Source organism: Dermochelys coriacea, chromosome 17 (assembly GCF_009764565.3).
Source record: "Dermochelys coriacea isolate rDerCor1 chromosome 17, rDerCor1.pri.v4, whole genome shotgun sequence".
Taxonomy (NCBI): Eukaryota; Metazoa; Chordata; order Testudines; family Dermochelyidae; genus Dermochelys; species Dermochelys coriacea.
In genome coordinates, this window is record NC_050084.1 from 8,307,802 (window position 1) to 8,334,573 (window position 26,772).

General features: G+C 42.2%; 1 protein-coding gene across 2 annotated transcripts; it reads right to left on the reverse strand.

Moving 5' to 3' along the window:
- Positions 1-1,499: 1,499 nt before the first annotated feature.
- Positions 1,500-25,665, reverse strand: HEATR6 (HEAT repeat containing 6). 2 transcript variants are annotated; one of them, XM_043499266.1, is made up of 20 exons: positions 25,421-25,665; positions 22,693-22,800; positions 22,096-22,236; positions 20,182-20,297; positions 18,474-18,588; positions 18,026-18,127; positions 17,310-17,447; positions 15,824-16,119; positions 15,229-15,406; positions 13,613-13,819; positions 12,931-13,030; positions 12,366-12,718; positions 11,508-11,630; positions 10,792-10,878; positions 9,112-9,246; positions 7,612-7,734; positions 6,047-6,171; positions 4,187-4,283; positions 3,378-3,582; positions 1,500-2,598 (listed from the first exon to the last, which is right to left on the reverse strand). In XM_043499266.1, the coding sequence occupies exons 1-20, from the start codon at positions 25,661-25,663 to the stop codon at positions 2,048-2,050; spliced, it is 3,543 nt and encodes a 1,180-aa protein (XP_043355201.1). In that variant the 5' UTR covers positions 25,664-25,665; the 3' UTR covers positions 1,500-2,047. The 2 variants fall into 2 exon arrangements, with proteins under 2 accessions (XP_043355201.1, XP_038232063.1); XM_038376135.2 differs by lacking the exons at positions 20,182-20,297; positions 25,421-25,665.
- Between the last annotated feature and the right edge of the window lie 1,107 nt (positions 25,666-26,772).

The following is a 26,772-nucleotide window of genomic DNA, read 5'->3' on the forward strand; positions in this document are numbered from 1 at the left end:
TTAAAAAGCAAGTCACTCAAAAGTATCTTGTGTCGAACAAACTTCTCCAGCCAGGAACTGGAAGACACTTATCTGTATGATGGACCATTGTGGATTGCATATTATACAATAGGAATCTATGGTCAAATGCTAATGAAGAACCGATGCAGACTTCAGAAGGAAATTAACAGGAAGAGGTAAACGGGGGGGGGGGAAAGAGGGGACACATCCTTGTATTCCTTCAATCTGTGAGAAAAAGCCAGCAGCAGGCCTGATCTTATGAGAAGGGATCTCGGCAAAACTAGCTGAAAACACTGGGGAAAGGGACATGAGTTAAGCAATCTTATAGAGACAGAGGAATGTCGTTAGTTAAGTTTCAGCTCCAGAAATAGTGTTATGATTTTGTTTTATATGAAGCCATTTGTTTCCAATAGTCTCACTATCATTTGAATATCTGGTCTTTGAAAATAAGCGTATTCTTGTTTTCACTATCTCTGTGTGTGTGGTACGTTAAGTAATGTGATGATGCTGAGTTGAATCTTACCAGCTGGTGTGTACTATTCCTTTGGGAACCGTGGATCTAAGAGTTCCTGAGTGCTCAGTGAAACATGGGTTGATGTACGCTACCGCTAACCTGGGACAGGGAGCGAGGTCTGTGAGGCAGTGCTTATGTTGCCAGAAGCTCATGGTTTCAGGGAGCTGATCCACAGCAGGCACAGACACGACTTCCTCATGGGAAGGGCAGGTAGGGGGGGGAGGTGCCTCACAACCCTGGGTACCTCTTCCCTCCTCGGAAGCATCACCCACAGCTGTGCCTATCTAAAACACAGATCGCTCAATGGGGAAGTCAAGCCGGGCAGCAGTCCTGCTGCAAGTTATCAACTGCAAGGTGGGAGCTTAGTACTTGTAAACATACTCCATAATAAAAGTAAACTAAAATAATAGTTTATACTCAAGAGGTGACGTGTCCAGCTACATCGCAGAATGGGAACAAAATCTGAAAGACAAAACCACGTAGTGCTTAAGCACTAGATCTATGCAGAGATCAAATGAACAGAAACCATGCCTGGGATTTTCAATACAGCCTAAAGGAGTTAGGCTCCCAAATCCTCTATGCCAAAATCTCAGCCCATATTCTATGAACGTGTTTCAGAGTAGCAGCCGTGTTAGTCTGTATTCGCAAAAAGAAATACTCACTTCCGATGAAGTGAGCTGTAGCTCACAAAAGCTTATGCTCAAATAAATTTGTTAGTCTCTAAGGTGCCACAAGTACTCCTTTTCTTTCTATGAACATGGTTACCCCCAAGAAACCAGCTGCAGCTCTTGGGCTGGTCGGATAGCATCGTGGCTGCTATATTGCACTATCAAACTTGGGATTAAACGTCCACGACTCGGGCAGGAGTTTATTTTTGGAGAGCGGTGAAGTCAGTGGCCCTGCACTGGTGAAGCAGTCCACCTGTGCAGGAGGTGGGCTAGAGTAGTGTGTGTGAATTGATTTGCATCAAGCTGTTGTTCAAACATTCCAACTGATATTTGATATTTATTGTACAAATGCAATAAATGTGACAAAATGGCATGCTGAGAAGAGTATACCAACTCTCCATATTTATGATCAATCTGATTTCCAGAAAAGTTAAGGCAGAAAATACCAATTCTGCCCGTGTCCTTTGTGGGCAAGATTTTGAAGATAGCAGCTAACCGTGATAAAAGGCTTTGAAAACAAGCTCATAAAAGGCTCTGTTCTTATAAAATATACAAAGAATAAAAAGACATTTGTTTTCAGAGTGATAACTCTATATCAGATCAATTACCAGCCAAACCAAATGGAGACAATTTACAGCAAACTAAATAGTAGGAAAGTAAATGAGATTAAATGTTTTTTTCTCAGCATTGTAGAACTTTTCTCAAGAGTTTCAACTGATTCAAATAAGTTTGAAATAAATGTTTTAATGTTGCCAATAGGAAATCTCTCTCCTGGACATCTTGCATACATGGAAGCGGTGTACTTCCCTCTGCATATAATCAGAAGGCACAATTTACTGGTCATTAAAGCAATGGATTTCTCTTTCTAAGCCTCCGTCAATTCAGTGGAATTGATGTGGTTTGTCAAGATATCTTCTAGATAAGCAGCTACTACTACTTTAGCTTTGCCTTCTGACAGTTCCTCAATACCACAAATATGCTCAATAGCTCTTTTCAACAATATGTCTCTTCCGTGAGAGTTTGTGTGTATTCCTGCTTCATCTTCTTCAACCCCTGATTTCATATATTGCAAGACATAGGATCTGATCACATCCCCATTTTCTGCTATAGTTTTCCTAATGAATGGCAGGTCTGTACTATTTGCCAAGCTTAACAAATGAATCAGAGCCTGGCAGATCTGCGTTCTCAGGCTGGCACTGTATTTGAACTCCAGAAAGTCCTCCGTGTCTTCACTCTTCTGCAAAGCAATAACCAAGGCACTCCAGATCTGGGAAACCTGTTCAGTGGTTCCGTAATGCTCCCTTTGGGTAGGGATGGAGAGGGCCATGGCAGATTTGATTCGGACTTTGAAATTCTTGCATGATTTCACCACTGATGTAAGAGCATTATAGGCTTGTGCAGTCCAAGGAGCTTCTCCTAGGAAGCGCACAGGTTTGCAGTCAATAAAACATGCAAAATCAACGTTACAAAAGCAGCTGTTCATAGAGATTTATTACACTGATCAACCTTGTCTTCATTTGAAGACTCAGGATTTTTGCCATAAACAGAAAATTATCAACTGCGTTTTGATTTATTGAAATAAAAAATAATAATATTCTAGCCTTTTCCTCTGTATCTGAAAAAAAATATACTCAAGTGACGCTACATTTAGACTCCACCTGTGTAGCTTATATAACAATTCTTTCAAATAATTAGAATGATACTTTTTGGAAGCTCAGTGATTGAGTAGATGCCATTTATTACAAGGCAGAGGCCTCAATTTATTTTATTTTGGTTTCACTGAAGGATGAAATTTATTAGTGAGTCCAATATTTTTACATTATCCTGAGTCACTAACGCTCAAATCTAGCACCTGCTATTGCCCTGATTCTTCAAACATGCACATACTTTACTACCATGAGTAGCCGCATTGAAATCAATGTAGTCAAGTTAAGCATGTACATAAGTGTTTGCAGGAATGAGGTCTATTTAATTTCAAATGTACATTTTGGGCCAGATTCTGTCCTTGGATGTGAGAGAAACATTCAGCCCTTTGAGGGTTTCTTTCTTTCTTTTTTTTAATTCTAAACACATGCATATGCCAGATCAATTCTTAGTAAAAACACAACCTTAAGTTTTGGGTTTTTTTGCACATCTTGTTGTGCATTCCCCAAAGAGGACAGTGAAAAATTTTTTAAAAGGAAGATTTTACTTACCAAGTGGCAAGGCGGGGTTTTTAAATACATTTCCCAGTGCATAACATGCATTCCACCGTACTTTCATGGTGGCCTCACTCTGGACAGTAGAAATAAGGGCCTGAATGGATTCCTTAATGGTTTCACTGAATCTGGGTTTTACTATGTGATATGGTTGAAGGAAATGAAGCAGATTTCCTAGGGCCCGAACTGCATTGCTCTTTACCTAAAACACAAAGCAACATTTTTTTTTTTCCAATTTATACACATGCATCTGGCAAGGCCTCTTGGTGCATATACAGAAGTAATGAAATGCATATAGTGCTGAAATAAAGTAATTTCGGGGGGGGGGGGGTTTGTTAGTTTTTTTGTTTTTTTTAAAAACCTTCCCATACCCTGTCAGAAAAACAACCCCTCAAACTGCCTGTTCAAAAAGTTCCTGGGAAAATAAGACAGGCTTTACAAAATGCCCGGAACTTCAACCAACTTAGGCTGTGTCCAACTGACAAGAAAAAGCTACACTTTGCACTTCACTCAGTGTAAACATCTAGGTGCCAGCAGTCCATATCTCCAAATGAGACAGCATTATTTTATTCTCCACTGATCTAATGGTAGATGTGGATTATGGTAATTCCAATTGGTGGAGTCTCGACATATTTTGCAGTACAGCACATAGGATTTGTTTGTATGCAAGTACTACTGTTAACTTCCCCGGTTATGCCATTCTTATGGATTATTCAAATGAAACATGTTGTAATAAAAAGTCATTTTAATTTTGCTTTTGGCTTTATGCTTGGATTTATTCCTTTCCCTGCCCCACTCCAGCGTACCTTGTCTTTGTCCTTCGATGCTTCAGTTGCTGACCGCAACATTTTCAATAGTAGGAGATCTGAGAATTCCTCCTGGAAGCTCTGCCCCATCATTTCCCTAACAAAATAAAAGCACACACCATCCAGGATCAGAGCAGTTAGAAATTAAAAAGAAGAGATCAGAGTCAAGCTGCCTGTGAAGATAAGATACAGTCCCCCTAGGGTGACTGGGATAGGATACATAATTGACTAAGTCTCAGAGTAGCAGACGTGTTAGTCTGTATTCGCAAAAAGAAAAGGAGTACTTGTGGCACCTTAGAGACTAACAAATTTATTTGAGCATAAGCTTTCGAGGTGAGCTGTAGCTCACAAAAGCTTATGCTCAAATAAATTTGTTAGTTTCTAAGGTGCCACAAGTACTCCTTTACATAATTGACTAAGTTGACAATACTCTTGATTTCAACTAAAATGCGGAGATGTAAGACAAACACACTGAGCATGTAATGCATCCGATGAAGTGAGCTGTAGCTCACGAAAGCTTATGCGCTAATAAATTTGTTAGTCTCTAAGGTGCCACAAGTACTCCTTTTCTTTTTGCGAATACAGACTAACACGGCTGCTACTATGAAACACTGAGCATAGTAAAAGCATATAATATTACACCTAACGCAATGATGATTTACATTTTACAGGAAAGCCTGCTGGTAGCGCAATAAGACTAATGAAATGCAAAAGTTAATAAACTGCTATCTGAGAGACAGAAAACGGCGTAGGAATCAACGGTAAATTTTCAATATGGCAAAAAGTTAATAGCAGGCTGGTCCATCGTTCTGTACTAAGACTTGGGTTGATTAATAAATACATTCACGATCCTATTTTCCCTTTCATGTAACACAAGAATAAAGGAATATTCAATGAAATCAAAATGTAGCAGATACAAAAAGGATAAAAGGAAATCTCTTTCTTATGCAGTACATAACCTGTGGAACTAAGTGCTCTAAGATATGAAACTAAGAGTTTAATAAAAAGAACTTGTGCCACCTTAGAGACTAACAAATTTATTTGAGCATAAGCTTTTGTGAGCTACAGTTCACCTCATCGGATGCAAGAGTTTAATGGAATTCAAAAATTGATTAGATGTGGATAATGAAAACATCCACAAGCTACAGAAGGTAAGAATACAAATCCTCACACTTTGAGGCATAAGGAAAACTCTAATTAAGAGTGGCTAGGAAGAAGCTTCTGGTACAGGCACATTAATCTATAACTGTCCTCTACAAGGGTTCTTGCACCTTTTTCTGACATTTATGGTAATGAACACTGTCAAATACAGGATATTGATCTATTTGGACAGGGGTGGCCAACCTGAGCCTGAGAAGGAACCAGAATTTACCAATGTACATTGCCAGAGAGCCACAGTAATATGTCAGCAGCCCCCACATCAGCTCCTCCCCCTCCCAGAGCCTCCCACCCACTGGCTGCCTGGCTGATCAGCGCCTCACCCTCCCTCCCCGCACCTCCCAATCAGCTGTTTCATGGCATGAAGGAGGCTGGCGAGAGGGAAGTGAGGGCATGGCAGGCTCAAGGGAAGGGGTGGAGTGGGGGCAGGGCCTGTGGCAGAGCCGGGGTTGAGCAGTGAGAACCCCCCTGCACATTGGAAAGTTGGTGCCTGTAGCTCCAGCCCCGAAGTCGGTGCCTATACATGGAGCCACAGATTAACTTCTGAAGAGCCGCATGTGGCTCCGGAGCCACAGGCTGGCCACTCCTGCATTCGGACCATTGGTCTGCCCAGGTATGGCAATTCATATATTACTGGGGGGACTAATAATAAAGATCTCAAGCCATTTATAAAGTTCTATTAGCCAAAATGTTGCTACCTACATGTTGACAATCAGCGTGTCTGTAAGGTTGCCCAAGGACCAGGCTGCTTTGGCACGGACGTTTGGAGACTTGTCCTGGAGGGAATTCAGGATAGCATTTGCTGTGTCGGCAACAAACATCACATCCTAGAAAATTAAAAGTTTTGTCATTTTTTAAAAATGCATGGAAGTTCTTTTTTTAAAAGTAGATGGCTTTCCTTAGCTCTGTACGCTTCACTGTCTTTATCGTCACAGTGAAATCTGCACAAACACCAGCACTATTAAAGCAACCTTCTGTGCTAAGTAACAACTTTAAAGTATCTCTGATGTTCCCAGTACAGCTTCGTTTGATCTCTAGTTAACAATCTAACTCTAAAGTGTCCAAATTTGCTCCTCTCTTGGGTGACTGCTTCTACATGATTTCACTGCATATTTTAATTTCATTGGTACTTTAAGCTACTTTGATTTAAACATAATTACCTGGACTGACAATCTCATACTCATCAAATGTCACTGTTGAATAAGTAATTGCTTCTCCAAACTCCCTGTTGAGCTGTCTCTCTAATCTTCTCTTTCGTGGTATGTTATATTTTGTTTCCATTTCCTTGTCTATGATTAAAGCTTTTCTTTCACAATATTTTAGACTAAAATTTCAACTTCAGCTACGATTCAAGTTTATCAAAATAGTCACCCATGTAAGATTTCACAACCATGTGGCAAAAACAATGGAATCCTCTCTTGCAACCAAGTGGGTTAACATGACTCCAAAGGGCAGTTTGGTCCACCTGCACAGTTGCAAATCCACCTGCTATACGCTCACACTTCCCCCGGGCCCTGTTGCATGCTGCGCTGAAGGGAGCTTTACAGTACACAGGGACAGACTTGGAATAAAATGTTGTGCTGCACCTCCTAGAGACACAGCACAGAACTCGCAGTCCTGACAGGGGCTATCCTCGCTCTTAGCTAACTTTGTACCCTCCCCGTTTTGGGCTGCTTCACAGCCCCTGCCATAACAGACAGTTCTAGGCCTGTCTAAGTTACGGCAACCTGTCCCAGCTGCTCATGGGCCACAACCCTGCCTGGAAACTCTGCAACACTACGTACTCTGACCCTATTCTTAACATGCCCCTCCTCCTCCAGCCCCACCTTCACCATGCCCCCTAAGCGAGGGCTTGTGGAGGAGTCTTCAGCCCTACAGCTGCCTTCTGCAGTTCCTGCATCAACGCAATCCTCTCCCAGCCAGATCCAGGGCTTTTAGAGCTTCCTCATACCTAGCTGGCCCTTTCACCTGACAAAGTGAGGACCTTGCACTGCACCAACTGATACTCCACCTCCTACCACATTTCACACAGCAAAAACTGCACGGATTCCATTGCCCATAGTGCCCACAGAACAGAGTGGGCAGGGTTGGAAGAAGTACCAGCAAACCTCCAAAAATATTTCAAGCTAATATCTCAGCGTGTTGTATAACCATTGGCCTAAGAGGGAGACCTGCTTCCCACAAAGAAACCTCATGTTCTACAGCTTGCTGCTCAACAAATGCATTGTAAAGAGCTCCGAGTAAGATAATAATGGCCCACTGCTAACCTGCCTAAGACATGAGAAAAGGACGTAGACTCCAAGGGCTCGGGCAGCAGCAGCTTTCACCAGTGGATTCTCACTGTGATTCAGCCCCAGCAGTAGCGTGATGCACAGTATCTGCTGGTCATCCTGTAATTAGCAATGGGAACAGAGAGAAGCATTTCTTAAAAGAGAACAGCGGTGACAATATTGTACTGCAGAGCACCCTCTTTGGGGGAAAAAGAAAAAGCTAAGAACTGATGTGTGTTTTAAACAATTAACACCAGGAGTCTGCAGAAGCAATGAGAATGTCCCATATTCCTATACAGCAAATAAGTGGAAGAGCTGGCTGGCATTTGGGATGCCACCCAGGAGAAAGGAGTACTCCACACTTTTAACATAAATTACCCCAAGGCTGGTAAACAGGGCATTGTTGATTTCACCAAGCTGTATCTTTGTGATACAATGGCAACCAGCTAGGGCATGTGTGCTGGGGGAAAAGGAACAACAAAAAGGATTGGGGCAGACAATAGGTTCACTACCCACCTGGATAGAACAGGAACGATTGTAACTGTAGGGGAGCCAACATGCCATGAGAGAGAGTCACTCATCAGTGTGAAAGCATTAAAGAGGGATCATAAAGCACGTTAAAGTTCACATTTGTACGGTTTGTGAGTATACAAGCCTGCAGCCAAGTCAACTGTGCTGCATCAGAGCCCTAGGTCAAAGTGGGCAATGACTGACACCAAAGGCTGAAAGGGAAGTGGGATCAAAGTACAGAGATGAAGTACACACTGTGCTTGGAGAAGCCGGACCAACAGAATTCCAGGGATATTGCTGCATTAGCAGTTCCTCTGTAAATGAGACCTGGCAGGGTTCTCTGAGGCAAGCAGGGCACAGTGACATGAATGGAGCTGCACAATACAGTGGCTATATGCTGCCAAGGCTTTAAAGCACAGAAGCATATTTCATTGTGTAAAACGAGAGTAATGCCATCAGATTCAGTTGCAATTGAGAGAAAGCAAACATTACAGTTTCAGCTACATTTTGCTAGCCAGCCAAATTAAAAAAAAAAAAAACCAAGTGTGTGAACAACATCAGTCCACTGCCTTCAGTTCAGCTGTCTGCATGCTTCGCTGAACTTTATCAGCAAAATAGCAATATCTTCCACATCTCACACACAGAATGAGATTCTAAAGGCCTTTGTTTGCCATGCAACACAACCAGGCTATTCAACCAGGCCATTAATATTCAAGGCTTTGAAACAGTCTATTGATTCCTTTAGTAGCCATCTCCTAAAATGCCTCTACAATCAAACTTTTTGAATATTCCCAAGCATGCCTTTTCTAATCTTAATTGGTCATGGTTTACACAGGGTTTTTTAATGTGAAGATTGGATGTAAAAAAAAAAGCAGTGACCATCCTTCGTATGAATTTAACACGGATTCCGTATTAATATAGTTAGCGGGATAAAACCAGAAGATTCTAGTACTTAAAAAGAGACAACCAAAAGATGTGGTATTTTACCCGCAGACTGCTAAAAGCTTCCGGTAAGATAGAAGAAAGAGCATCACAGGCACTTGTCTGAAGGGTAGGATGCTGAGCATTCTGAAGGGCACCAGGTAAAGGGCCATTTAGCATCATAGTCCAAAAAGATACAACCTGTAGTGGAGAAACTATGTTTACCAACTGAAACCATTAAACAATTGATGCTGATGTCAGGTGACATCTTGACAATATTGCCCACATCTCTGATCTCTGAAATGGATGGTCTTTTCTAAGATCATCTTTAAAACATACCTAGTATCACATCAGTGGGTATAAATGAGCAGGAAATTGACTATTCCAACTATTGGAAATCTTAAAATAGTTAGTTGTACAAATAATGTTTTGGCTTGAGCTGCTTGTTTCATTTCTGTTTCATTTATTAACATTCCCTAAAATCATTTTTAAAATAGAATATTCTTTCTGTGAACTGAAGGCTAACAGACCTACATTATTGCCAGAATCCCAATTTCTCAGCTTCAGCAAGCTTGTCAAAAACAGCCCCAAGCAATGGATTTATCTGTGATCACAAGCACTAGCATATCAGCCACCTACTCAGTTCTTGTAGCAGGCAGAATACTGATGTGGGCTCTTGGACCACTTTCCTATGAAATGTCACTGAGGCTGTAGCGTGTCTCTATCTAGGGTTTTATATAGCATCCCTATCATATGTAGTATCTGAGCTCCTTGATATTCTTCCTGATCCCAAAGTTACAGCAGAAAGCGGGAGCAAAGGAAAAGTGTACAGTGAATACTTGTGCCTCATAAAAAGCACTTGTCCACAAATCTAAACGACGCTAGTAGGTCTAATTTTAGGCCTAACCAAATGTGACAGAGCCCCTTTATGTATAAAATTTCTGTCTCAAGTAGTCAGACAAGAGATGCCCACCATTCCTTGCTGTCACTTTCTTAAATTAGCTTGATATTTACCAGGAGGTTTATTCAGCTTTGACAAAGGTTGCTGTATCTATCCTAGGATAGAACATGCGCACACACACACAAATATACTGTGTTAAAATGATGAGTATCGACAACAGCAGTTCCTGTCAGTTCATTTTAATAGCAGGAAACAGCCTATCACAATAAAATCCTATATCCATGCTTATTTGTAGATCTTTACACTACCATAGTTTGCTGACCTCGGTGTATACCATACCAGCATTTAAAGATACTTTTCAGAGTAGCAGCCGTGTTAGTCTGTATTCGCAAAAAGAAAAGGAGTACTTGTGGCACCTTAGAGACTAACAAATTTATTTGAGCATAAGCTTTCGTGAGCTACAGCTCACTTCATCGGATGCATTCGGTGGAAAATACAGTGGGAAGATTTATATACACACACACAGAGAACATGAAACAATGGGTTTTATCATACACACTGTAAGGAGAGTGATCACTCTGTGCGTGTATATAAATCTCCCCACTGTATTTTCCACCGAATGCATCCGATGAAGTAAGCTGTAGCTCACGAAAGCTTATGCTCAAATAAATTTGTTAGTCTCTAAGGTGCCACAATTACTCCTTTTCTTTTTAAAGATACTTTGTACTATCCCTCCACTTTACATCAGATTGTTAAACCACATTCAGAGTCAATCACTTTGTAGCAGCTTTCACAACATGAGGCTTAATTAGGTGGAATCCCACCTCTAAAGTCCATATACTTACCAAGTTGACAGGTACTTTCTCACTGACAGCAATGGTTGAATCTGGTTTATGCTGTTGTACTATGCCTATGCCGAGCTCCTCCAGAAGCTGCCAAGAAAAAGAAAATGAACTGGCTCCTTATCAAAGCAAACTCAAGTATTATTTGACTATGGAAATATTTAGCACAAACCACAGTCATTTACAGAATGAATGAAATCTGTTGTTATTTTACATTATTTTATATTACACTCTCTGACTGCTAGCTCAGAGTTAGTGGAAAAGCTCTCCCTAAATAAAGTCTCCAAGTAGGGCAACATAGTAAACTTCTGTGCCAAAATGGATAGAAATGTCTTATGGTATCCAGAACAAAATGAAAACTCCCAAATCAACTGTTGTTAGAGTAATAAATAAGGGTCCAATTCTGGAATGCTTCCATAACATTCAATGGAATTATGAGGGTGAAAAGAGTGCAAGATTGGGGCCCAAACTTGTATTTCTTGATGTCCTAGAGTACAGTATTGCACAATTAGCTACAGTATGGAGAAGGTATAGGTCTTCTTTTGTAGTGTACTGCATGAAATAGACACATAGAAGCACATTCAGAGCTCTCCTTCCATACAATTGTCTTGAATTATAATAAAGGTATTGTCACATCAAGTTTAGCTACAAATACTTTTAGAGCATATGTGCAGCACAACACTCGGTAAAAAGCTATCTGCATTTCTCCAAGTTCTTACTTTGGCACCGTGGAGCTGAATGGACGGATCTGTTTCCTCCATGCATTTGGAAGCCACCTCTCCAAGCTCTAATAAATAGCTCTGAGCCACAGAGAAATAGCCCTTCACAAGAAGTGCCAAGACCTGCAGAAAAGGAAAAAAAATAAATACTGAATGGAATTTACCAAAATGAAAAGAGAGAGAGAACATTTTAGTCAATGCAGTAACCATACACTAAACTCTAACATGAGAGCTAGAAAGTACAACACACACTAGCGAACACAAAAGATATTTGGACTCTGTAGAGTCTATTGTCTTGTTTAACAGAACATGTTGAAAGCACTATCAAGCAGGAACTTGCAATAAATTCATTTATCTAATTTAAGTGAGCTCTCCTGTAGCTAACTACTACCTGGCAAAAGAGAATCTGCAAAAGTGACAAGCCTTGAATCTCCTGTAGTTTGGTTGTCCTGGTTAACGAAACCAGCTGTAACAAGCATTCACTACTCCGGCATGGGAATGAGGTTGCTTAATTTTCTTGGGATGGAAGCAACAAAATTATACTTTTCTACATTGTTGCATAAAGAAAAACAGAGGTGAGTTTATGAGTCTCAACCTTCCTATACCGTGCTTCACGCAGGCCAAAGTCATCTATTGTTAGTATTTCACTGATAGCAGATCTTTCTAGTCAAGATTTAACTTATATGCAATACTGGAAAGCGAGAACACAGAATTCTTACCAGATGCATACACGCCCCATCATCAAACAAGGTTACCAAAATCATAAGGGCAGAAGAACCGGCTGGTACTGGAGAAATTGGATATTTATTCTTAGTTTCATACATTTAGTTGGCTCATCTCATAGTTTTCCATTCCTACCTGTAAAGATTCCAGTCGAACAGGAGATGGTTCATAGACAGTACCAGCTGTGAAGCTAGTATCGCTATCAGAATAGGAATCTTCTCTGGGCAGAACAACAGTGGAGATACAAAGACGTATGAGCCAGCAAGGCTCTGAAGATGAACTCTCCCAATTGTCCATGGGTTCCCCTTGCGAAGGTGGTGCTCTTCTACACCACTCAGAGGAACTGAAGTGATGAGGGGTTGCGGTACCGCTGCTACTTAGTCCGGAAGAACTAGGCTGTTGCAGAAGTAACTGTACTTCTGATGAAGGAGCTTGAGCAGATACTACAGCGCCTAAGAACGTGAGGCTAGAAACCCGAACATTAACATCTGTTAAAGAGAATAAAGAAAAATAAAATAAAAGGTAAACACCACTAAGCAGTGGAGTTATTTACATAGTTACCAATCATGGGAAATGTTTCTAAATAAATAAATAACAAACAAATAAATAAAATAAAAAAATACTAGCAATCAAGAATTCATGCCGAGTTAAGAATCGACATATACAGCGAGAAAAGAATCCAGCCCAGTGCAATGCAAACCTTTATGACGAATGTATGGCTTTATCTGGTTCCAAACTCTTGTCAATAGACCAGGTTTTAAGCGGCTGTACGGTGCATTCGATACCAAATTTGCCAGGCACTAAAACATACAAGAGATAACCGCATGAGAGGTGACAGAGGCCAAACTGAAAATGTGGCTCTCTTGTTTTGTACTGTGAGTTAGGCAACTACATTGATTAAATTTGCAAACAACTGAAAAGAGTTGGTCAGTATTTGAAAATTGGGCCCAAAAGCTTTGATTCTAGAACAATTACTGTGATCAAACATGACAAATCATAAAAATCGAGCTAGGGAAGGAATATTTTAGATTAAAAACTCAAATAAAAATTGCCATTAAAAAAACCAAAACTCTTTACAACTACAGCACTATTTTGTACATCTGCTCAGCACAGAAGCCACAAGAGAAATATGGAAACAATAAAACTGTGTTCAAGAGAAACAATGGAAATTTCCAGGCAGACTCAATTTGCCAAGCCTTGTAAGAAAGAAAAAAAACCCTGCTGTTGTGACCCAGGCAGCTCTCAGGATTTTTGCATAATCACCCTGTCTCAGTCATGTCTGGAAAGCATGAGGTCTGCTGTGAAGGTTATTAGAAAATTGCTTTGAGGCTGAATCGGAGACACTTACAAAGCGTAAGCACGTTCAAAGTAAGCGTACATACCTTGATAATTTGAGTAAGGGTTTGTGAGGAGGATTCTGCCACTAGGGCTAGCAGCAGACAGCGATGCAACTCTCTGATGCTGGAAGCAATCGTTACCGAGAAAGGAGTGAAAGCTCTTTTATGGTCATGTGCGTCTTCAGCAACGGAAAGAAACTGCTTAGAACCTTCCAAGGTGGCGGAGAGAACTTGAAGAGCGCAGGCCCGAGTCTGAAATGATACAAGATTTCAATTCTGTTTCAATCATAGAAACTGAGGGAAAATGTCAAACCTTCCTTATTCTGCTTCTTCACATTCTGTGTGTGCCTGTTACACAGCACCTTTCTCCTCGCTGGGAAAAAAAAGTTAGTGTGTGTGTGTCCCGGCTGCAGGATATGCTAACATCATGGAACCCAGCTCTGCTGAAGCACGACAGCATTTTGCAACACACTTAAGACAGAATGTTGTTGGCCTCCAAAAAACATGTTAATATGCAGAGTATGTACTCTATAACTGCACAAATGTTATGACTGCAGGTCAATAGCAGATATTGACAGGCCTGGCTTTGAAACTCACTTATTATCAAGTGTCCATTTCTTTTCATTATTGGGGTATTGGAATTCAACACCTCGTCCCCCAGTTTTCCTTGGATTCTCCTAGCAAAAGTTTATAAATGATCTGCCCTTTACCATTCAGGCGTCACCAAAGAGATCTCCACATCTGGAATTCAGAGCATTCTAAAATGTACAATTCTGGACCTTGCAGATCTTTACCATGCATCAACTAGCGGTTTGTAAATGCTATGGGAAAGTACCCATCCAGTTCAAAACACATATCCTTTTTGGGGGTTGATTTAATTAAAACTTTCCAGCTTTTTTCACCACTCATCTTACTGGACGCCTCCTCTAGAAACAAACAGATATCTCAAATTCACATTCTGTTTCAATTGCCTTCCCTGGTACAACAGTCCATATATTTATCCTGTGTGTGTGAAGCGCCACCATTTCTCAATTTGAAGGGACCACCCCCACTTTTTGAACCTCGTAGGGCTTGTCTACATAGAGAAAATGCCCACAATAACTGGTGAGAACTAGCTACTCCACACTAATTCCCCATGTGGACACACTGAGTGCGCAGTAAGAGTACCTTTGTGCACATTATCTTAATACACTTTGGAAGTGTGCTACACTAAACCTCCCGAGGGCACTGTTAGTGCACAAGAAGAGTGTGTCCACAGGCGGAATTAGTGCAGAGTAGCTACTGTGGTTTAAATTCACACAGTAGCTTGCTGCGCACTAACTTTCCTGTGCAGACAAATCCTTAACATAGTGTGAAAAGTTTTCTTTTATCTCTTCTAATTTGACCAACCCCTTTCATACATTTTGGAAACTCTTTGGTCACCTCAAAATTTTCTCCAAGAAAAATATGTTCAGCTCCAATAACCTGGTCTCATAATTTTAGCGTCTACATACATAACAGATCTTTTGTTATCCTAATAATGCACCCGCTCTTTGTCCAGTACAGTGATACAGGCCACAAAGACCCCAGCAAGACGGCTCTATTATACTAAAGATCAAGGAAGGAAAATCTGAAGACTAGTTCCTGAAAAGCAAGGCTTTTAGGACAGCAATTTCACTTACCTTTGGAGAAGGATCCTTCAATGCAATAGTCATCAAGGACACAGACTGTGGGCTGCCTATTCCAGGTGTATCAGGAACAAATGCTGACCAGTAGCCATAAAGAACTTTTTTTTCTATTGATTTGATAGTGGAAAGGAAACAGGCTAAAGCCCCTTGACGAACTTTGGCTTGATAAAATCTTTAATTAAACAAAAAGATGAATTAATAGCAGCTCTGAAAAAATAATTGATTTGACCTCATTTATTCAGGTTACTGACTAGCTATAAGAACTTCAAGTAGAATAGCTAAGGCCAAAAGGAAAAAAAAGAAAAAGCATCAGTTTACTTTCAAACTACTACTAATTACCACCTTTCAGCTTTCTTAGTTAATAAATTATATAAATCACATTAAATGATTTCTCTAAGAGTTTCATTTAAGAATTCAGTACTGGGATTGTGTGAGTGGGAGAGTGAGTAAAACGCTGCACATGGGCAAAACTGGTGCCAGATCTATAAAAAGGACAAAAAGCATAATTTAACATGCCATGCAAGCATTATTGTTATGAACCACAGTATTATTTGCTTCCATGCTTTACATTTACATGAACAACAATAACCTCATTTTGCTTTGTATTCCACCTTCAGCATCAGAATACTCCGACTCACTGCTGCTGATCCTTTTCCAGCTGGGACAGCATGATGATAAGTGATCCTTTCCAGCAGGCATGTATGCAGCATCTAATGTGCGATTCCAGGGATTTAGACAAGGATTATTTTGTGCATCGCCTGAACGTAACTGAAATATATCCACTGCATGGATTGCTCCATCTCCTACATCACTTTTTAATTCTTCTTTCACTTCTTCCCCCAACTGTCCTTTCTTTTGTTTCCCCTTGGACTTTTTTCTTCGGGTCTGTGTGAACAAGAAAAAAACAACACAAAAGGCTGAGACGAAAGAAAGAATTTTGCACCCAGAAAACATTTTATTATTCTGCAAATCTCTTTGAATGACAATATGGTCACTTCCGAGAAAAGGAGAGACTCTAAAATCCCAAAAAGTAGAATAAACTCTAGCGTGTTCAGTACTTAAGTTCACCAACATGGAGCTGCACATTTTATAAGCACATCAATGGCTTATTTTAGAGAGACAGATTGATTTTAGCTAGTCAAAGAAAAAGTTTTCATCATTAGTTATTATTATGAAATAGTGTTACATAAATTAATTATACATACACTGACACAATCAGATCTTAATTGATTTCAACTTGCATACTCCATTTTTTAATAAGACAAAATAAACTTAATATTAACACCTTAATGTCCCATAGGTACATGTTACAAGACTGGTTTGCTTGGACATTTTGGATGCAAACCTCTAGATATACATAAACACTAACCTCCAACTATCAGTGTAACTACAAGAGTTTCCACAATTCTCCTTTATTTTTCTGTAGAAAAAAGTATTTTTACACTGAGACACTTAACAGTAGGATATCTTTTCAGGTGTTTTATGTAAGTGTTCCTGTAACTCTTTTGAATTTATAGGAGATACTCATTAACTTTAAAAGAAGATTACAAGCCAACAAAATGACCCTACAGCTTTATTTTGTTTAACAACTTTCATGTAATCTGTAACTCAAAATATTTTACAGGGTTAAATAATAAACAGCAAAGGGAGAGAGAAACAGAGATACACAAACAAGGGAGAAAACTCATTTTTAGATGAGCCTGACTTCCCTAGGAAAAAGTAAAAGTGATTGTGTGTTAGAAGAGAAGTAATGTAACTTGTGATGGAAAATGCCACCATCAGTCCCACATCTTCAGGCCACAAGTTCTTGACTACAAATGAATAACTGATGCACACAGCTAGAGTCAATCAAATCAATCTCTGCAGAACCCTCTGTTTTAGTCATCTGACTTTACAGAGCAATTTGTTATTCAATGCAAAAATTTATAATCAACGCCATTAAGGCAAGCAATGTGAAATACACCAAATGCCGAGAACGTGAAGGAACTTTCAACCATTCACACCATAATAGGAAATATACAGTCAAAACAAATAAACCCACACAAAAATCAACATGTGGTATAATTTAAGTTTACCCCTGTTTGTTTAATGGTGTTCAATTCCGACTGTTCCTGTTTGACAGGTGATCGTCCATCATACTGAGGAAGTGGAGCTGGGTACAAGACTGCAGGCATTTCCACGTTCAGTCCAGGAAGCCCATAGAACATGCATTTCTAAAACAGTAACAAGAACATCAGCATTCTGGTCCATTTGGATATGCAAAGAATCGTCGTATATTCAGGTGCTCACCAATTGTTTTCAGTTTTCCTTATGACTTTCTTCTCTGGGTCTTGTCTCCCTACACTCACACCCAAGCTGCCAATGGCACATAAGTCAGCACGAGGAGACTCAACTAGCACAACAAAATGCCTGTATAGTAATTCTGATGCTCTAATCAAACAAATTTTGGCAACCAAATTCAACTATTTCTAGAAGGATTTTAGCAAGGGTCCAGCACTGAAGCTAATGAGAGACTTGCCTCTTAACCATCAAGGCGTTGCGACCACTTTCTTTGTGAGAGGAAGTCCAAGTGAGAGAACTGAAGGCTTTATCATATTCTAGAGAGAACTTTTCCCCTTCTTCCATGTCTTTCATTCCATTTTTCAATCTTATCCTCCTTCCCCACACATCAGCTCTCCATCTGATTGATTCTTCTGTCTTCTCTACCTTTTCCCACTTAAAGTGAAACGGGAGCACACACTACACAGTCTCTCTCTCTCTAAAAGTGGATTTAAACCAAGAAACTATTCACCTTTAACACAGCAAGAAGGGACCCAAGCTGATCAGTCTGCATTAGCTTCATCTTCCCACCGTTTAAGAGCGACTGGATACCTTTCAGAGCATTCTGTAACAGCTAAAAATAACTTCAAATTAGCCAACACACACAAATTGACAGCATCTGTCAATTTATGAACTTCATACCTTAATAGTGCAAAACAACATGACTGCTTAGCACCACTGAGATACTTGGAACTATTTTCATGTTACTCAAGTAAAATGACGTTAGAGATATTAGCCAAGTCTGAGCTGGCAATATTCCAACTCCCAATACGTGTACAGCCTCTGGCAAACAGGAAGCCTTTGATTATAACAGACTTACTTATTTCAAATCAAATTTTAAAAGTTGTCTAGATGTTCCACTGCAAGATGTAGTATAACTTTAAAATTAGTGTATTTCAGCATATTAGCCTCATACGTACCATACAAAAAGTGATGTCATCTACATCAGAGGTTTTTGAAGACTGTAACACATTTAGGAAAGTTTGAAAGCACAGACTTCTGTAAGACTCATCTAAGTATGGCTGTCCAGGCACACTAAAATGAAAGCAGATGGAGCTAGTCGAGCTGTGGCTCTCAATATAAAGCTATACAAATTGTTCTTACAGATAACGTTACACAAGCTCAGATCTCTCTTTCCCCAGCATAGCAGAGACATGGAGTGGGACTGCACTTTGGCACCTACAAAGGATGAAACTCTAGCACCGTAAACACTATCTGGAAACACTGGTTAGTAAAATTTCAGTACGCCAAAAATTTACTCTAGCTTCTGGCTTCTCCTGCCTGATTAAAGTGGATTCCTATGTTTGGTATTCCAGGCTGTGAGTAGGTGCAGAATGACACTAATGGGAGCAGTGTCACTATTCTGCTGGGAATGTCCTCATACACAGGTGAATTAATGAAGCTGCGTGCATATATCTTGGGATACAATTTAGCCCTTAATAGGACCTTGAAAGGCTTTTACATTTTCCTTCGTTTTCACAAAAACAGACTGCCTTAATTCAGTGACAAGTTTACCTTTTTTTAATTTAAATAGCCACCTATCTTTCTTTACTAATGAATATAAAGAAGGCAATCACTACACCACTTCAATCTGTGCTACCTGCATATCATCTTATCATAACATGAGCATTACTGCAGTGGCTCTAGACTCATTAAACAACTTTCTTTGTGCTAGATCCCTAAGCAGCTGGTGTCCATATGTTTAATTACCTCAAGTCACCAGTGTGCAAGTTTGATAATGTCCACAATAAGGCTCAAAAACTGCGAGTGATTTTCCTGACAATAGAATCCAATTAGAAAATCACATTCAAAAGCGCCAGACACTGCACTTTGCTCATATTTAAGTGACCTCATCCAGGACCTCAGTAGACTCTTCCTTTTTAAGGGTCCCATTCTGTGGGACATCAAACCTTCCTTCATAATTGCAAAGCTCTTTAGAGCAGGTCTAAACTCCTGCTTACTTAGACTGATTGATTATTCAGTCTAAGTTTGTCATAGACAAACAAGAAAAAGCTTCCCTCTGTATTTGAATAGTTTAGTGAAGGTTTTCAGGAAGTAATGAGATCTTGCTCTGGCATCAATTTATTAATTCTTGGAATCTTATAACAAATCATTCATAGACCAACCATTCCCCTGTAACAGATAATCCCAATGCAAGATGTAATCAATTGTTTCATAAACATTAACAACCACCACATCAACCGACTGACTACGGCCTGCATAGACCAGGTAGCACAACATACCTGCCTTTCGCCTTCCCCCCCCCCCAAATTAAATGCTTTAAGAAATAATTTTAGTTTTGGTAATCTGAGAATTCCTGGTTTTCCCTGAATGAGTATGACAAATGGCTAGGACCACTGCAGTTTTAACTTTCACACACAAGTCATGTTTATAACTTCCAGGATGCAACACAAAACAAAGCTGTTGGGGAAAAAAATCTTCTCCTTTTGGCTTTCATCAATGGGACTGTTCAAGGCAACGGGACTATTTATATAGCCCTGAAACGATTGCATTGATCTCACCTTTACTGTTCTTAGCAGGTGGACTGAACAGGCTGGCTGTCAGCATTTCCAGATGCCCATCTTTTAAAGCACTCATAAAAATCACTGAAAAGACTTGATTTAATACCTGAGACATAGATTTGCCATGCTGTGTACTGCTGCCCTCCTGAGTTCCACATCAGGCTGAGCAAGATCACTGAACTGTACCAAGAGTCCACTCTTCCCCAGCAAATCTGGGAGATACTAAAATAAACCATTAACAGTTACTATGGGCCAACAAGATACACAGTCAGGTCTGGTGAATGTAAATCAATTGGCAAATTCCCTTTTTACTTCAGAACAACAGATCTACAGTCAATATGATATAAATCAAGCTACTCCTTAAATCTTATAGCTAGCTATAGATATACCAACTACAGAATAGGTTTGACTGATATTCAAACAGAACTAGGATTTATATATCCTCTGATTAGAAATGATGTTCATTTGCAAAGTTGTCATTCATTATTATGAAGGCATTAGTCATGACCCTATAGTTAAGACTGAGTTCCACTTTGTACTTAAGCAGAGATGCAACCTCCTTATTTTGTATGAAAAATATAGCACACCCTTCCCAAATTTACAGCACTTGCTCTTTGGGTATAGAATGAATTTTCTGAGCATTTAAAAGTGAATCCATTAACTAGTTTATAAAGTAAAATTAATTTAAAAATGTATTAAGAAATGTACTGTCTGTGTCAGTCTTTTCTCTGCCCCAAAAAGATCTTAACAATGGAACATAAACACTTCACATTTTGCAGATAATTAAAGTTAATTAATACCTTGTACACAGACTATATTTCAAGACACTAGGTTGTAATTAAGCTAAGTTATTAACAATTGTTGTATCTAATTGCTATTGTTATACAGGCTTCAGACAGGTTCAAGTCAACAGCTCAGGAACTCTTAAGAGGTATCATTGTGACATCACAGGTAACTCAATCCAGTAATACCTTTTTTCTACAGGTAATTTGCAAGCAAAAATTCTATTGGTTGTAATGAGTCAGTGGTGTCAGGGAGACTGCCTGGGTGTCAGGAGTTCACAGTGGTAGGCCACTTGGTGCAGCTGTCACTGCTCTTTAAAGAGCCCATAGCTTCATGCTAACTCTGGCATCTGTGCTTGAAAGGCTCTCATGGTACCGCTATTTCAGCTCCATTGTACAATGAGGGTTTGATCCTGCTGCTGCGTGAATCTCAAATTCCCGCTGAGCGAGACGGAGCCCTGAGGGAACATGCTGAACACCCTGCAGTGGTGCATAATCTAAAGTCCATTCCTGTGATGGAATCTGCCCTTATAGCAGGAAATAGGCTCTCACAGGGAGGTGGGGCACATGCTACAGCAGGGCAATTCTGTCTAGGTCACCTCTCCATCTGGCTGAGATGGGGACACCATGGGCCGGCCAGTCTTCACATAGCACTGGTCTCATCAACACAACCCTTTAAACCAATAAGTCAATTAAGGTCCACATTCACCAGTGTGCTGCAGCTGCTTTGTGCTGATCTGCCGATGCAAAGCAGCTGTACAAGCAGATTTCTGGGCTTACTTTGCCCTATAATGATGCTAGAAGTGGAAAAAATATGGAAAAAAAATCTAAAGTAACGTATATTAAAACAGTTTAATCTAATCTGGAACAACAAACAGTAAAACAATGCTATGGTTATTGTACAGCCTCACTATAGGGCAAAGTTAAAGTTGTTTGGTGCCTTAACTGTGCATTTCTTACCTTAATATGTTTGGATTTTTCTTCAGTGTAACCTTAACTTTTAATTTCATGGATTTGTAATGCTTGATTATAGAATTATTACAACATCCCTGTAATGCATTTTACCCTTCAATTACTGATACTATGTTAAAATGGAGTTAATGTTGAGAGTATGTGTGTCTGGGAATATGACATTTTTCTTTTCTTTTGGAGGAAAGACACAGGAAGGGAGTCTAGGGATCTGAGACTTTGGAGATCACTTTCTCTTAGCAATAAATTCAGCACAGCTTTCAACCTACCTTCCGACAATTTGGTCCATTGTTGTAAAGAAGAGCTGCTAAAGCTTGCAGAATTTCAGTGTGTGTCCAAGAGCTGCACTGTTTGAGAGCAGAGATGGAATAGGATAGAAGAAAATCCAAATTCTGTTCATCAACCACTACCTGTCATCAGATAAAAACACAGAATTAAAAGAGAGCTTCCGAAAGGCATCCTTATTATATTGCACATTGTTCAAGTCAGGGTAACATTCCTCTATCTGGGTAGCGACCCAACTGATTTGGCTGTTAGAAATTCATGCTGCTACAGAAACAGCCTACATTTAGGAAACAGCCATGGGATCTTTTTTCCCCCCCAAGACTGAAGGCATAATACACAAGCTTTTCCGTCTCCTGTGAGAGGGTCAGCACATGCAGTTCTTACATCAGCAACCCATTAGCCAGGCATAGCCAAGCTAGGACTGTAGACCAGAAGAATGGTAGGATGAATAGGAAGGTGATAATACAAGCACGTTCATATTAGATCCTCTCTATAAGTTCTGCCTCATGGAGACGAGAGCCCTTTTGGCCCACATCCATGTGCTTGGAAGGGTAGGAACAGAACCATCAAATTTTCCATACCTGGAATCTGTTAAGTAAATGATGAATGAGCTGACAAACTTTGTTGACGAGATGTTCCTGATTGAGATGAACCAGTTGACAGGCTTGAACAAGTAGAGCACAAACATCCTGGAAAAAAAAAATTGTTAAAGAAAAAAGAGCCAGAAGCCTTAATGATTATTTATCATTGACCCAATACAAAATTGTGGCTTCAGAGTAGAGCCCATCCCATCAGCTAAGGTCTCAATTGTGCAAATGAATTTGCATGGGCAGAACACCTGGATCCATGGTCTAAATAATATTTAGTCCTGTCATGAGTGCAGGGGACTGGACTAGATGACCTCTCGAGGTCCCTTCCAGTCTTATGATTCCGTGTGGAGCCCAACTGAAGTCAATAGAGCGCCTAGTGAGTAGACTGTCCCACTGACTGTCCATATGTCACAGGCATCCACGTCCTGGATCTGCCTCTAAAATACCACTTAAGAAACCAGCAGTGAGAGAAATAATATTTAAAGACTAAGGCATAACATACAATAAAGACCAAAGAAAAAAGAGGAGGTAGGAAACCAAGGAACAGAGGAAAGAAAAAAGGAGCAATGTGTAAAATATTAGGGTGAAAGGAGAAGATTATCCTAAGCACTTCCCAAAATTAAAAGAAAAGCCGGGCAACTGCTGTGAAAAACAAATAGGAAGACTAATGGGTAACTGAAGATTGTCACTGCTTCAATGTCAAAGTAGTATGCTATATACAACGTACCCCCAATAAATTATCTTCATTTTTGCATAGTTAATGTATTCCCCCTACAAAACAATTACTAAGATGTTGTGCAGTAATTGAGAATCTAAATGCTGCAGAGACAGGAAATTGTCAAAGAAAGTGCTAACAACCATCTTAATTATGTTCATCATCTTCTCCTACCCACAGCATATAAACCAGAGATGTCTGCTACCACTGACCCTACCCCACTGCACATGACTACTACAACTCAGCCTGGCTTCCAGGCTCCCTGCTGCAAGAGCTGGAAGCATGGCACTCCTAAAAGCCGTGACTCTCAGAGTATGTCTATGTCGCAGGTGGGAGGATGGACAGACTTGAGCTAGCATGCTAAAAACAGCAGCATGCTCATGATGGCTTGGGTTAGCTGTCTGTCTACACACACTTGAAAGTGCCCTCCCAGCTGCTGTGTAGACAGAACCTCATGGTCTATGCTTCTGACACTTCAGTAGGGAGCTTGAGAGGCTAAACTCAAGCTGGGGCTCTCAGGACTTCCAGGATTCCTGCTACTCAGCTGGGCTCCCTGGGATGCCCAACTCTCAGGGCAGCTGCCTTCCCAGCTATAGGATTCAGGCAGCTCAGGGAGCCAACTTGCCCAGGAGGTTGGAAGCCCTGGGATCTCCAGTCCTGGGGGAGTGGGTATGGCCAAGCTGTCCCAGAGCTTGCTAAAGGGACAGGAGGAGGGGGGAGACTGTGAAACTGATATGAATCATGTCAATTTCACAGAGGGACTGCTGGGGATCCAGGAAACTTACTTCCTTTCAGAAACAATGTATTTTGGAACTTCTGGTTCTTGGGAAAGTTTGAAAAAAATTGGGTTTGGTCTGAAACCAAACTTCAAAATGATAAAATTTCCCATGAACTGGAAATTCCAAATTTTGGCCAGCTCCAGAGCGTCATGACCTATAGATAAGCTAGTAGGTCTATTAGCCATATGAAGAGAGTAGATGCGGGGAAGCAGGCAGAGTTAACGTGGTTATAACACCAGGAAGTGAGCAAAGGGCACCTGACCTATATGTGAATTGCAGCACAGGAGCAGAGTTAAGGTTAATGTTAACGTTACAATTTCCTGACTGGTGTTCCAGTAAGCATATGGGGCTGCACCAGCAAGGAAACTCGTTCCACAGCGGATCGCCAAAATGACCTGGTTAACACTTGAAAGTTGTACCGATATAATTATAAAGCTTATGCTCTAATAAATGTGTTAGTCTCTAAGGTGCCACAAGTCCTCCTTTTCTTTTTGCGAATACAGACTAACACGGCTGCTACTCTGATACCGATATAATTATGTTGGTGAGGGGAAGTTGATTTTTTTTTTTTTTAAACCTCAACAGTTAAGCTAGTTAGTAAAAGCGCGAGACATAGCCATACTGGTATAAAGGCGACTTATGCCAGTATAGTTAGTCCCCTTCCCATATGGGAATAGCTACACTGGCGTAAAGCACGACTATGCGGACAGTGCGTCCAGACGAGGGGCTGAACGGCTACCTGCACCGGTACAGTAGGAAAGAGGTACAACTTTCTAGCCTAGACGTGGCCATTCGGAAGGTTTCCATCCTAGGGGTGGGCTGCGAACAGGCCTGTACTGAGCCATTACGCTCAACTGGGGCAACACTCATCCCCCTCCATGGTATGGTTTAAATCAGGATCAGTCTCTGGGGGCAGGTGGCGACACGTGGGGAGCAACCCTGGGGGGATGGCGGTGGCAAGGGAGCACCTGCCTCAGGTACAGCCTGGCTGCGGGTGAGGCGGGGGGGGGTATTCGGAGACAGGGCTCCCACCCCGCTTCCCTTCCTCCACACGCAGGCTCCCAACCCTGCAGCCCCCCCCCCCCACACACAGCTGCCACCCCGCCCATCCCCCGTCCCCGCGAGCCAGACACCCCCCCCTCCCGTTCTCGGGGTCCCTGCCCCCCGGGGGGGGCCTCATTCCCCAGCCCGGTCGGCGCCCGCGGGCTCGGATCCGCCCCGTTACCTGCGGGCTCGGCGCCGCCGCGGGCCCCGGCGCCCCCGGGCCGCAGTTCTCGGAGATGAGCTGGTCGAACAGCAGGTGCAGCTCGGGGCGGCGGCCGCTGCCGCTCTCGCCCTCCCGGGCCGGGCCGGGCCGGGGCCGCAGCGCGCCGAGCCGGGCCAGGTAGCGCCGGATGGAGCCGCTGGGCTCGGGCTCGGGGCGCGCGGCCGCCGCCATCTTCCCCGGCCAGGCCGGCGTCAGCGCCATGGCAACCGGGGAGCACTTCCGGGTCCGGGGGCCTGTGGGCCCCCATCGGCCCCCAGCTCCCTTGAGCTCCAGGGGCCCGGTCCCCGTCACCCCCTCCCCCCGCTCTCTGGCCGCCCAGGCCCCATCCCCTCCCCGCTCCATTCCGCCCGGGGGCCCCAGCCCCAGCGCCCCCGCGGGTCTCCCTGGGCCCCAGCCCCAGCCGTGCGCCCTGGCTCAATTGCACCCCATGGGACGGATGGCCATCTTCCGCTGCGGGGCTGGCCCAGGCTCTGCCACCCACCCCAGCAGTGGCCCAAGCCGCTCTCCCGAGCCCCCTTCCCCGTGCGGGGGGCAGGCAGGGCTTGGGCGAGCAGCGAGGCACATGCTAGACAGGTTCCAGAGCAGCAGCCGTGTTAGCCTGTATCCGCAAAAAGAAAAGCAGGACTTGTGGCACCTTGGCGACTAACACATTTATTAGAGCAGAAGCTTTCGTGAGCTACAGCTCGCTGCATCGGATGCATCTGCCGAAGTGAGCTGTAGCTCCGGGGAAAGCTTCTGCTCTAATAAATGTGTTAGTCTCCAAGGTGCCACAAGTCCTGCTTTTCTTTATACTAGATAGGGTGACCGCATTTCCGAGAGGCAGGGACTGTTGTTGCTACTCGCCCAAGCCCTGCCGGAAGCCTGCCTCCCCCCAACCCCGGCCCAAGGCTGCCATTGCTGCTCACACACACTCACACACACACGTTCTTCCGCCCCCCACTCGCCCAAACCCTGCCTTTCCTCCCCCATGCCCAAGGCTGGCATTGCTGCTCACACACACTCACACACACGTTCTTCCGCCCCCCACTCGCCCAAACCCTGCCTCCCCCCCAACCCCGTGCCCAAGGCTGCCATTGCTGCTCACACACACACACACACACACGTTCTTCCACCCCCCCACTCACCCAAACCCTGCCTTTCCTCCCCCATGCCCAAGGCTGGCATTGCTGCTCACACACACACACACACGTTCTTCCACCCCCCCACTCGCCCAAACCCTGCCTTTCCTCCCCATGCCCAAGGCTGCCATTGCTGCTCACACACACTCACACACACACACACACACACGTTCTTCCGCCCCCCACTCACCC

Coding starts and splice junctions, on each gene's coding strand:
- HEATR6 (XM_043499266.1), bottom strand. CDS start 25,663: ATGGCGCTGACGCCGGCCTGGCCGGGGAAGATGGCGGCGGCCGCGCGC. Junction 18,128..18,473: donor ATGACATCACTTTTTGTATG/GTACGTATGAGG, acceptor AGTTATTTTTAG/CTGTTACAGAATGCTCTGAA. Junction 6,172..7,611: donor TTTTCTCATGTCTTAGGCAG/GTTAGCAGTGGG, acceptor TTAATTTTCTAG/GATGTGATGTTTGTTGCCGA.